The 12,816-nt window shown below is 39.7% G+C and overlaps 1 protein-coding gene across 3 annotated transcripts in view; it reads right to left on the bottom strand.

Annotated features, from left to right (window-relative positions):
* Positions 1-12,816, bottom strand: part of LOC110401751 (cytochrome c oxidase assembly protein COX16 homolog, mitochondrial) — a 38,073-nt gene that overhangs the window by 9,663 nt on the left and 15,594 nt on the right. For all 3 annotated transcript variants that reach the window (XM_021403178.1, XM_021403177.1, XM_021403179.1), the window contains one exon: positions 2,944-3,006. In XM_021403178.1, coding sequence (XP_021258853.1) covers positions 2,944-3,006 — 63 coding nt within the window. The remainder of the gene's footprint in view (positions 1-2,943; positions 3,007-12,816) is intronic.

The raw sequence follows: 12,816 nt of genomic DNA, 5'->3' as shown, positions 1-12,816 counted from the left end.
GATTTTATTTTTTTTTTTTACTGTGTACTATATCACTATTTTCACAAAAGTACAGAAACAAAATGCTAAAATAAGGAATGCAAATTGGCATGACATTTAAACAATGATAAGGAGTATATTCTGATTGTTAGATATCCGTGAAAAGTTTGTTACTCATCACAATAATCAGTTCTTTATCCCTCTCTTCTAAACAGTATTTTTGCACTTTGAAATACAATACTCCAGACTTTTGTCACAGGTCAAGAACTTGACATTTTTTACAGTGTGTTCTACAAGGCACAGCTCAGCAGCAGAACTACATTTCCATTAGTACCAGTGTCACTAGCAGACAGAGCTGTGATTTATTAGGCAAAAGGGAGCAGCAAGGACTAATTGGCTGGATGAGGACACACAAGTGTGTGAGAGGAATGCCTAAACAACAGAGAACACGTGCAAATGTAGCTTGCTCCTTTGATACAACCACATGATGAATGGCATTACTAACAGATATAAGAAATGCGGTATGTAATCCAAATGCAAATTCAATCTTGCTCAAATCAGTATACTTTCCAGAAACACTCCCATATGAAAAAAGGTAAACTTTCTTTAGTTTGAGAGGATAGTACTTAGTAAGCAAGAAGATGAAAACATCTTTGTTAATTTCCTTGCAGTAAGCTGATTATACCTGTGATTACATCTTTTCTCATCACCACCACACTGAAGAAAAAGTAGAGACTTGAACAGGCATGAAATATGAGAAACGCTGTTGTCTTTTGTAATAATCCAATAAAGGTATATCCTTAAGCAGAAATTATTACATTCTAAAAGAATCCAGTACATATTCAACACGTAGACTTCTGTAAGGACAATAAGATAAACTTAAAAGTCAGAGGGAGGGGAGAGCAATGGGCATTTGCATGCAACAAGCAATCATGCTCCAAAAGAGCTGGCTTGGTACCCTCAGTAACAGCTGCAGATATGCTGCTAATAATATCATAAAATAAGGCTTCACATATTAAAACAGCAACTTTTTCTTTTTTAAATTGCCCTTGATCTCTTATCATGCCACATTTAGTAACAGCCACCAGTGTAATCCTCCAGTGTGACCTAAATATAGAATTAGATGTTCTTAAGAGCTGGACCACATGGGGTCTGCAGAAAACTGCCATCCTAAATGTCAGCGGTAACTTGGTGATTGGTTAGATTTTATCCATCAGAACAGAGAGGCAGTAAGTATTGATTAAAACTGTCAAATACTGACAGACAGGCCGTGAAGTACACGCTTGACTGCCGAACTGCTGGTGGTTCCACCAGCTTCACTGAAGCAAGGAATGAGTATGCCTCCTGCCTGCAAGTCAGTGCTCGCAGTAAAGTACCCGTTGAGACCAGAGTCCAAAACAATGATCCGGATCTCTTCTAATTATGTGGAAATTCACATCCATTTGTTTTTCTGTACTGGTCTGGCCTCCCTAGAACCCAAGCGTTGCTTTTGAAAAGTTTCAGCATGAGAACTCTCAGCAGTTTAGATTAAGAAAAAATAAGATTGCTTCTGTCACTTCTGTCCATCAGGAAGGAGCCTCATTACCTGAGTAGGCTTGTAATATGTTGTTATGCCAGCTACATCCTACTACCATTGATTTCTCCATAAAGCTGATGCAATTATGGCCATTTAAATATTATCCTTCAACTATTTACTTATCTTGCTGGAAAGAAATCTAAGCGTATCTGAATACAGATCAGTTGATTTTGTGGTTAGGCAGCAAGTTAAATGGAGAGATGCGGCTCTTTTTACTGCTTGTGGTTCTTCCATATAAATGAATCAGAGTGGATGCACATATATTCTATGGAAAATGAGATACAGAGTAATTGCAGAGGCATTCGGAACTGAGGGGATTTGTATGTTTTGAGTTTCCACTTGAGCTTTCCACATGTACTCAGAGATCAAATCTTTTTATTTCCCACACCACAGAACACAGTTTGTTATAGAACAGGGTTGTCCCCAAATTATTTTCAGTAACGGTAGAACATTGTCATAAATCTGGCAGGTAGGCAGATATTCTGCAAAATTGCATACACAGAAGCACAAAAGGTTGAGAGTTCTTTCATAGAGAAGTCACAGAAGAATAATGTAATAGAAAGGTTTTATTAGCAAGACCATGTACCACCATTCGGACACTTAAGTGTGAGATCTACGGGTGCAATCATGCTCTTGAAAGGCTTGTGACAGGAATGCTGAATGCTATATTCACCATGAAGACCACGGTGACAGACAAAATGTTAACTGGACATCTGATCCATGCCATTTTAAAACACTAAAGAATATCTGAAATAGCTCTATGCTTTGCTTCTGGATAAGAGGGGCCTTTTTCCAGTTCTCCTAAAAAGGCTTTTTGCAGGCCTGAGGATTTATGAAACTCTAAATATTAAACTGGACAAAATAGCCAGTTTGGAGCTCAGTAAAGTTTGAAGAAAACGTACTGTGGAAGAAAGAAGGAAATACTTCTCTATAAAATTTCCAGAAATGGTGAAAAAGTAATCACAGTAGTTTGAAAGCTATATAGAAGTTTAAAAAGCAAGAAATGGTAAGAGGCAGCACATCAAGTACACTGTTCAGGCTAAAGATCATCAAAACTTATGCAGCAGAAGTGTTGATGCATACAGGTACACATACCATCTAAGCCCAGCATCAGCTCTACTTTTATAGACCAGGTAAACCACAGACATAGTGACATTTATTTGTAGCACTGTACTTGGCACCTGGACATCAAAGTAAAGCTGCGTTCAGAAAGAAGCACTGCATGTTCAAAAATCTTCCTTTACATAAAACCTTGTTTTTACTGGACATCAGTGAGTCAAAGGCAGATGGCTGATCTAATTTTAGATAGGGAAATACCCACCCCACCAGCGGCTAGGGTAATAAAGGGTAGCCAAGGTTATGAGCCCCAAGCAACAGATTTATTTTACCTTATATTCAGACTCCAGTGTCACATTGTTCTGCTTTAATTTTTCCTTCAAAGCAGGATCAACCTGTAAAACAAAGAAAAATATAGGAAAAAAAAAAGTTTGCTTTTAAGAATCTTTCTAAAATAAATTTAAACCTCAAATAAACTAAGTATTGGTACATGTTAACCCTCCTCTCCTCTAAATATGTGCTGTTTGTTCAGATACTAGTATGATGAATATAGCGCAAGAACTGGGCTAAAAAGAGAGAAGTCAACAGACAAACTTTCATATCAAACCAGAAGCACATTTGTAATTAGACCCGCGCTTTCATTACATTAGATGCTTCCACCTGAAACTGTTTAGATTGACAGTTTGGAAATAAACAAAGCCTTAAACAAACAAAAGAAGACCAACAAAGAAAAATCTGTGATCACGTTACATGTTTTACTCCTGAATGGTACGTTCAGTGAACAGGCACACAATATGCTCTGCTTTACAAAGCCTATACTTGAGTCAAACTTCCATGTTTCTGGTGAACACACTGCTCTTTCCTAGTTCTGATTCTGTTGGTGATTACTGCCACCCTACAGGTGGGCAAAGAACAAACCCAAGAACAGAAACACGAGCAAATCACAGAGGGCAAATTTTATGCAGTTGAGCCCAGAGGGAGTTGTCTGCGCTCATCCCATCCCTTGCTAAGCCTTTCTCACACAGGCCTGAGAGCAGAAGCATTCTTCATCCTTAGAGAAAGTATTTCATCTTCTTTCTCCTCAAACAGAAATCAGCCAAATGTGCAGCACTCAAACACAGTCTTTAGGCTAATCAATTAAAATATCAAACCTCTCATTCTCATTTTTAGACCTTAAATACAAATGTTGTTAAACGAATAGATGTGTGAGGGGACTGGTAATGTATTTATTTAGTTCTATAGCTATGGTTCACTAGTCCAACTATGACAAGTTCAATGAACAGAGGTTGTTATTCTTAATTTGCTGCTACTTGATCTGACTGAAAAGTGCTCAGTTATCCTTATCACCATCAGCTCTGAATGTCTAAAATCAGTCTAGAAAGGAAGAAGGAGGGAATACAAGTTAGAGAACTTGCCTAGCTTCTACCTTCAGATTCTGCCCTATATTGGTCTCCTACACCAAATAAAAAATGAGACGCTATGTCTGTGCCTTGGCATTCAAGGCCTGCACAGAACTGCCCTTCACTGCAGACAGATTGCCTCTCCCTTTCTGTGACTGTGACCTCCAACAACAGCCATGCCTCATTAGAGCAGCGAACCCATCCATCACAGGCGCAGAAGCGGGACCTAGCTGGGCGGCCAGGCACACTGTGGAGCTTGCATTTGCTGAGATGAGAGCAATTGCAGACCTCAGTGTGTTCAGAACTAAATGCAAACACCATTTGTTACGCTTAGCGTTCTCACAGCACACATATGGACAGGGGGAAATAAATGCTCCAGCAGGTGAAGCAGCGAGAAAGAGGAGTTTTATTTCCTCCTATGTTCTCCCTTCAGTTAATAAGAAGACACCTGAGATAACACGGTTGGAGCAGCATCTTTACTTAATTAGCCACAGCCATAACTTAACTCCTACAAGGTAAAGGGAAATGAGCAGTGAAGGTCCTTCTGCTCTCATACTTCCTTCCATATTTATTCTCCTCTATCTGTAAGAAGAGAAAAGACTGACTAAAGCAGAGACATCCCAGGCACCCCAGAACTCATAACTGTTTCATGTTGTCTCTGTAATATTGACAAAAATGCAAAAATGAAAGAGGATAGTTTAGATTTCTCAAAAAAAAAAAAAAAACCCCAAACACTATCCCATGAACGAGAAACAAAGAGAAACTGCCTCTTTAGAAGCATAAATTTTATTCAGCAAATTAACCTACTGAAAAAATAGCAGTTAAACCCTATCTTGTGGGCAAACTATACACACATCTTGGCAAGCACTTAATATTTCCTAGACAAGTAGACAAAAGACTCAAGTCCAACCTGCAGAATATGCTATTTTGCTTTAAATTGCACAAAAATACCAGGGAGCAAAGTTGTATTTCCTCTTTATCTTTACCTTTTGTGTTCCTTACATACTTACCTATGATGCATAATTAAAACACACTTGACTCTGTACAGAAGTCAAGTCACACATGTGTTCTAAAGCCTTGGCTATGAAATCCCACTTCACAGTTGCCAAATCTAAACAGAAGGTCACAAATAATTTTTAGAACTGATAGAGTAGTCGTGGGAAGGTATGCTCTGAAGCTCTGCTTTCCCAGCATTTGTACCATGCTGCATGATCCTTGTGAGAACACAGTATGAAGAACAGGAAAGTGGAACGATCTTATGGCCATTCTGAAAAGGCAGATTAACATCAATATGAACCACAATCCCAGATTATAACCAGGAACACTCACAGTGTGGGCAGAACCAGAGAAGTGCTGCATATCACACACCTGACAGAAAAGCCAAGCACAAGCACACACATTTTGCTTCATTTTGACTGCCATGCCAACACACACACTGCTGAAAGAGCTACAAGTATTCAGTCATGTGCTGAAATGAATGATCAGCTATGTTACAAATACAAATCCCCACTGATAAAGCTGATGGGGGGAAAGGGCAAGCCCAAATGCCCTCACAGCCCGGCACTGGCAGTAACCTCCGCACCATCATTTAGGAGGCAGGCAGGAGCAGAAGACAACATTCCCTTGCACCAGCCTACTGCCTGTCAGGCAAAATCTCCCATACTCCTTTAAGTTCCATTTAAATCCAAGCTCTGTCATTAAAAATGAAATTCAAAGATGCATGTTGTTCTTTCAATTACAGTGCAACTTTAAATTATTGCTGAAAAGCTACTGAAAAACATGATAGAAGTATCTGGACAGCCTTCATGCAAAGCCATCAGCAAGGTTTGGACACCAATACTAAAGACACCATTCCACAAAGTGGGTTCATGCCTACTAATTCCGTGTAGAGCTTATAGCAATGTGAATGAAACATTCTCAGAGTATTTTGCCCTATACAGGTTTATTTTGCATTACATCATTTGGAAACACAAAGGCAGGTATGTAGACAAATCTCAAAAAAAGTTTAAGAGCAAAGTTATCAAACTATAATTTTGTCTTATCTCACAAGCCCCTGTACCTTCAAATTTCTAAAAGTTCTCAAGATTACCAAAGAGAAAGACTTTAAAAAAACAAAACAAAACAAAACAAAACAAAACTTCAGGCAGCAAGACTAATGAGAGTTAATCATAAAAACATGCCTAGAAATCTTAATAGGCAGCTATTTGAAGCTGTAAGTCCCTAAAATCCTTTCAAAAGATGGCCCAGTTCTCATGTTAAGGCTGATGTTCCAGTCTTTCAGTTCAAACCAGCTGGTGTATGTCCCTCCAAGCCTGGCTCCAGCTGCAGACCAGGAGCATCGCTTTGAGGGGAGCAGGAATGTCTCGAGCCCACTACCCTTACCAGGCCGGGGCCTCCTGCAGCGTGCTGTGAGAAGCTGCAAGCCCCTCAGCTTTCTCTTGGGTAGTTTTTTATTTGCAACACAAATATTCCTGGCATGGTTATAAATTCAAGAGCACTGCTACTAAAAATTCTCTAGCTAACAGCTTTGTGCTAGTCCTCAGTGACCACAGTTCATTTTGGTTTAGAAGCAAATAATACAGTGACTGTGAAAGCCATGAACATTACTTATTTTACCTCAAGGGTACCCAAAGGATGGCTCTGCCACCAAGGAGTCCAAAGAACACCACCACTACCCCCTGTCAGTACATAAACGCTGGCGAGCAGTGTCACGCCCATTCAGTCTTCAGACAGGAGTGAGTTGATCCACGTTCTGACTTTCAGGACAGCATCCTGTCACCCACAACGAATACATGCCTGGGTGTGGAATTCAGAAAGCCCACCTTTACAATCATTATCCTTTATTTACCCATACGTTCTCACTATTTGTGGCCTGGGGTTTTAGGGCAAGCCAGGCTGTGAGTACAGTATACCTTCTAAAACTGTGGGCTCCCTCATGCTGCACAGCAATGCAGTCAGGGGACAGCCACGTCACCAGGAGAGCCCTGTGCCTGAACAGGCCCCTCTCACATCAGCTGTACACTGGTGTCCAGGGCCTGACCAAATATTTGTACACCAGTCTCACAAAACTTTCCCTCTAGCAAACATTTCCAGAAGACAGAAGACTTGTCTACCCTAAAACTAGTTAGTTATTTTTACTAAAACATGGGCATCCTTTCTTACCCAGTTCTCCACAAAATAATATCCCACTGAAAGATTTCAGCTTTTACTTTGGAAACGGGAAGAGGGATGGATGGGATTTAATGAATATGAATTAAGCTTTTTTTTTCCCCCCCCATCTGCTCACACCAGCATAAACAGATGGGCCACAATTCTCCTGCAATATCCACAACACAGACAGCCCGCAAAATGACTGCTTACATGAAATCCTCCACTTTGTTCTCCACGCCCATTTTTTAAACCAAGTATAAACCAAAAACCATCAGTTCAGGCTGTCCCATAGAATACCATCTTCAAATGCACCAATCATGTCTACTCCTCTAGATGGAAAATCAGCAATCTTAAGCAGAACAACTTAAATCTTCCTTGAGAAAAGACTCCAATAAGTTGTTACAAAAGTCTGCGTCACAAATATTCCAACCTGTGGCTTATAAGCAGCCTGGGTAGCTGTGGACAAGAGAGGACACATCCCAGGACTCAGGCAACGCCATGTAATCTACAGCTAAATGTCATTCTGCTGAAGGCAGTAAGGGAACGAAGGTCAGAGCATCAGCAAGAGCGAAGGGCAAGGGAAAACGTACCATTACATGTGGCTGCACTTCCAGCAGCCTTTAACTACATTATTCCAAATATGTAATACACAAAAAACATGCATGTAAGGCTATTGCTCAAGCTTGGACAGGAATTCTTCTGCATACTGGGGAGATCCTGAGAACAAATCCAACACTCAGGTTCACATCCTTTGACTCTTCCCTAAGATGTGCATAGAGCACAGTTAAACAAAAATAATATTTCATCCAGCCTCTGACAGAAATCAATGCAGACATTTCCAAAGGAGCAATATTAAATCTTAATACAGAAGCAGTTCCCACAGTTCTGGTACAAGATGTGCCAGTGATCTCTCAAAATCGAAATCTTCTACTTGCTTCCAGATGGATTTAAAAAAAAAGCAAAACAAAAACACCTACAATCCCAAACTCTGGACCATGCATTTTCACACAGTAACGTAAGGGCAATGCAAGCTATTATGTTAAAAGCTAATATGGAGACCAAACCAACCCCTTCATCAGCAAGCACTTAAGCACATCTAGATTTCTTTTGTATAAAATCATCATAGCTAACAAGAGATCTCTAGCTCTGATTTCTGAGAAAAAAAGTACTCAAGCATTTAATCAACGAATGGTATGCCTTCATATCCTGCTTGATTTGCAGGTGCACATTTATTTGAAGTATAAAACATAAATTAGTGCCTTAAACCTTGGCTCTGAATATGCCACCATAAATTTCATTTCACAGTAGAATTCAGCACAAAAACTGCTCTTTCTGGTACAAAACTGGAAGCAACAGCAAAACCCTCAGTGTTTTTGAAAGGTCCCTGCAAGAAAATCCAAATCTTGCCATGTACATGAGGACGCATCAGCCCTACGCACAGACCCAACCATCTCTGCAGGACAGAACTCTCCGGCATGGGATCTCAAGGGCGGCACTCCTGAGCTTTACTATACCTTGGTTCCCCTGTAGTCCAAGAGCTCAAAGAAAGGACCTCGCCAAGGATTGCGTGCAGTGTCCCCCCTGTCTCTTTTTTAGTTTCTTCTGAACTGTAAGAGCTTCCAGGTGAATATGCTCAAGGCCTCAAAGTAAACTTTGCAAGAAACACAAAAGTGGCTCAGCCTACTTTTACTGACAGAGGATTTAATGCTTTTATCTGTCACTACAGGAAGGGGTGAAAAGTAAGGCTGCAGCGTGTTCTGGCCTTAGGGCTGAAATGTGGACCATCGGTCAATTTAACCTGGAAGAACGGGCTTGCAGAATTTGCTGAATCAGCCACCACAAAGCATTAACAGGCAAAACAGCAAGAGGAGTAAGATATTTCTGAAGCAGATATTAAGAGAGTTTCTCAAGGTGCCTTTGTGAAGCCTCTTTAGTATGCGATACCCATCCTGCTACAGCCACTTAAACAGTGTGAAGTACGAGATACAAACTAAATGCCCTTAAGGTATCAGACCAGAAAAAGGAAACGTTACAAAAGCAGTACTTAAAAAATTCCTTTTCTTCTGCTCAAAGTGGGTATAATTTATGAAAAATTCATAAAATCTACTAAAAGATCTTAACATATTTAATATGAGTTTCATCACACCTTAACTTACCTGTGAGCACTTTTCAGTACCTCAACAAAGCTCTCAAAATTCCTTATAATGCTTCTGCTGTTAATAAATAATTTGACATTTGCAGTTTGAATGCACTTTCTGCCCATTTTGGTTAGCTTGTCACCACGTTGTTTATCAGTGAATCATTAAGGTTAGAAAAGACCACTAAGATTATCTAGTCCAACCAACAACCCATCACCTACAACAGCAAGAAAATATACATAGAAGTCTCTTGCTGAGTCCAAACATTTATCAATATAAAACAAAAGAAAAATATTTTGCCAGGTTTTAACCTCAACAATTGATTTTGGTTATGTTTCAAAACACCATTTTCACACACAAGTCTGAAAACCTTCCATAAGTACTGTAACAATGTTGACATTTTTTAATGGGTATTTTACCAGAAACAACTTTCAGAATTCAGGGTGAACTTAGTGCAGTTGCTTTGCTTCTCTCAAAACTCCATCTCTGCAAACAAATCACACATTGAAAAAACCTACAAAGTTCTAATATCCTAAATATCTGTGTTCTAAGGGAATTACAGCCTTTATAGCAGCTTCCCACCCTACAGTAAAAAATACTTTCCACACTGACATCTAGTGAAATTTTACAGAAAAAGAAAAATCCTATTCTTATAGTTGCACAGAGCTTACTGACTTCCAAATTACCTATATTTTAATTACTGATTTATGCATAAAATGACCAGAATTTGTAACACAATCCTGTATCATGTACTCTTCTCTTTTGAAAGATATTTTGCCTCTGTTTTTAAATAAATAATATGTTTACCTGCAAAAGGCTCAGACATTCTGATGGGTACATTAGAGGAAGCCATAATGATAAGACGTGGTGTAATTAAAATTAAACATGACTAATGAAGTTACTGGTTTTCCGTTATGCCAGATGAAAATCTGCAGTTCCAATTTGCCATTAGGTATTCCAATTAATTGGATCTTGTTACTTACTGTATTGTTTCAAATGTGACGTATCTATTTATAGCAGAGAAAAACATAAAAGAAGCATGTAATGCTTCCAGTATTAAAAAATATTATAGGACTCAACAACGGCTGTGCAGAAAGCAGTCCCTAAGCCCTCTGGCTACTACTGTACTTTTGAGGGCTAAACATCCTTCGTGAAAAAACAACTATAATAAGTTCAATGGGAATTATGAATGAGAAAGATTTTAATTCATACACTGTATATATTAATAGGGCAAGTTCTCTCTATGCAGTATTACAAAGCTTGCATTCCTACATTCTCCCTGTATCAGTGAAGAAAGAAAAGTTCCTTTGGGAATACCTAAATGAGCAGCCTCCTGCTCCCATTCATCACAGAGGATGGAAGGCTGTGTAAGAACATACATATTCTTTGAGGGCTCAGAAGTGGATGGGCTTTAAAGAGAGCTATGAACTTCTTGACCTCATGGCTGCCATTCTGCCCGCACCAGGACAACATACAAACTCAAAGATCTGCACAGCTGCACTCCAGGGAGTGGTCCAAGACACCGCATTACACCAGCTACAACATTCATTTCAGTACTCATTACAGTTCTCATTCTTATGCATCATTACAAAAAGGTATTAAGCACTGCCTGACACAACACACAGAAGGCCTGGTGCAGACTCCATGGAAAATGTATCACCCATCAAATCACAAGCAAAACTGTAAGTGCTTTGTGCAGTAAAGATACTTGGAGGGAAACAGATCATGTGTTTTCTCATTAGTGACTGTACTCCAGATATGAGCTTGGGTTCTGCTGTTTCAGCCAAGTAGCAGTAGTTAGCAACAGAATCAAATGACTTGAGTCTTTCCAGCCACAAAACACAAAAGGTAAGAAAGGAAAGATCCTCTTAGAGATCACACTTAAACTGGGAACTCCGGAAAAGAGTTTTCAACACCTTATTGGTAAAAACTGTACAGATCTACAAGTCTGATCTTGTAGATCTACAATCTACAAGAGCAGCAGAAAATCCTGGTCTACGGACTGAGACATCAGCCCTTGTGGTTGAGCTTCAGTCTGCTGATCCCACTGCCAGGACTTCACCAGGAGTCTGCAAAGCTCTCCTGGTGCTTGAGGGAGGTGAGAGGAAAACAGCTGGATGTTACGTTTTTATCTGAAAGCTATATGAAGCTAAATTACACACTTGCAATCCCTCCAACTGCATGGCTAAAAGTACTAGTAATTAATTGTGTCAATGTGACAGGATTTTAAAAAAACAAACAGAATACTTGGTACTGTATAAAATGTAAAAAATCTGAAATCTGTCAACATTTTATATACCAAAATTAGTTCCACTTGCAATGGCACTATAATGAGTTTCTCCACTTAACAGTCTTCTCTTCATCTGAATCTAATCTTGACAATGGAAAAGAAACACCATAAAGTATTATGAAATGGAAAAATGGCTCCTGTTTCAAAACAAGGATCCCAGAATATTTGCATTCTATTTCATATTTTGTCACAGAGAAGCTCAATAATCTGAGATAAATCTGCCAGATGTCCAGCTTTCTCCAGACATAGCCCTTTTTTTTCCACCCAGAAATTCAATCCAGACCAAAAAAAAAAAAAAAAAAAAAGATAGATTTGGCCACCTGCCCAGAATTTCCAGATGCTGGGCAGCATAGTCATGCAGTAGCTCTGACGCAGTTGCTAGATGCTTGGAAATCCTGCAGAATATATATGCACTGGGACTGTCAGCCATCCAAATAGAGTTACCTTGTGTGCAACCATCCAGAACATATACAGCAAGCAGCCTTTACTGAGAACTCCCAAGTAAGATATGCCAGGTAGGACGGAAATTCTGTCCTCATTTTCCTGGACAGAAATACAAGAGCCCTCACATGAAGTATTCACTCTGTGGCAATCTTCTAAGTGCATCCACATACAAGAAAGCCGGAATAACACACGGGGCCACCTGACATTTTCCAGTTCAGGACAGGCAGCACAGCAGTAGCCATGCTGCTGGCACACACATCTCAAGATTCAGAAGGAGATTTACAGGCACCTACCACCTGGTCGTGCAGCCAAATCCACAACCTGAATTAGACATCTGAAATAAAAAAAATTAAAACTAAAAAAAAAAAAAAAGGAAGATAGTTAAGATGCCTAGAAGGGGAATTCACACTAGGCAGCAGTTAGAGCAACAGTAACTACAGAGCAACAACAGGAAGGGGTGAGGAGTTTCCCAGAGAAATGAAATGTGCCTTTAAACTCCTCTCCACACCCTGGGTAAGGGCGTGCTGACCGAACCAGAAGGTACCAGAAAGCATCCCTGCTTCTACAGTCATTCTGTATGAAGCCTTCGAGACTGTAGTCATCAGCTCACTTAATGGAGATCACATCTCACTAATATAGATTGAGGAATATATTTAACGGAGCCTAAAAGATTTTCTATATACTTAATAAATGCCATGTTATGCAGCACCATATAATCTCTGGTACCAGCGAGCTTGGCCTAAAGCAGAATATTAAGCACATGAAGGACCTCCAGGCCAGCAG

Source organism: Numida meleagris, chromosome 6 (assembly GCF_002078875.1).
Source record: "Numida meleagris isolate 19003 breed g44 Domestic line chromosome 6, NumMel1.0, whole genome shotgun sequence".
In the NCBI taxonomy this organism is placed as follows: Eukaryota; Metazoa; Chordata; class Aves; order Galliformes; family Numididae; genus Numida; species Numida meleagris.
Note: the sequence above shows the minus strand (reverse complement) of the source record. Positions and strands in the feature narration are given on the sequence as shown.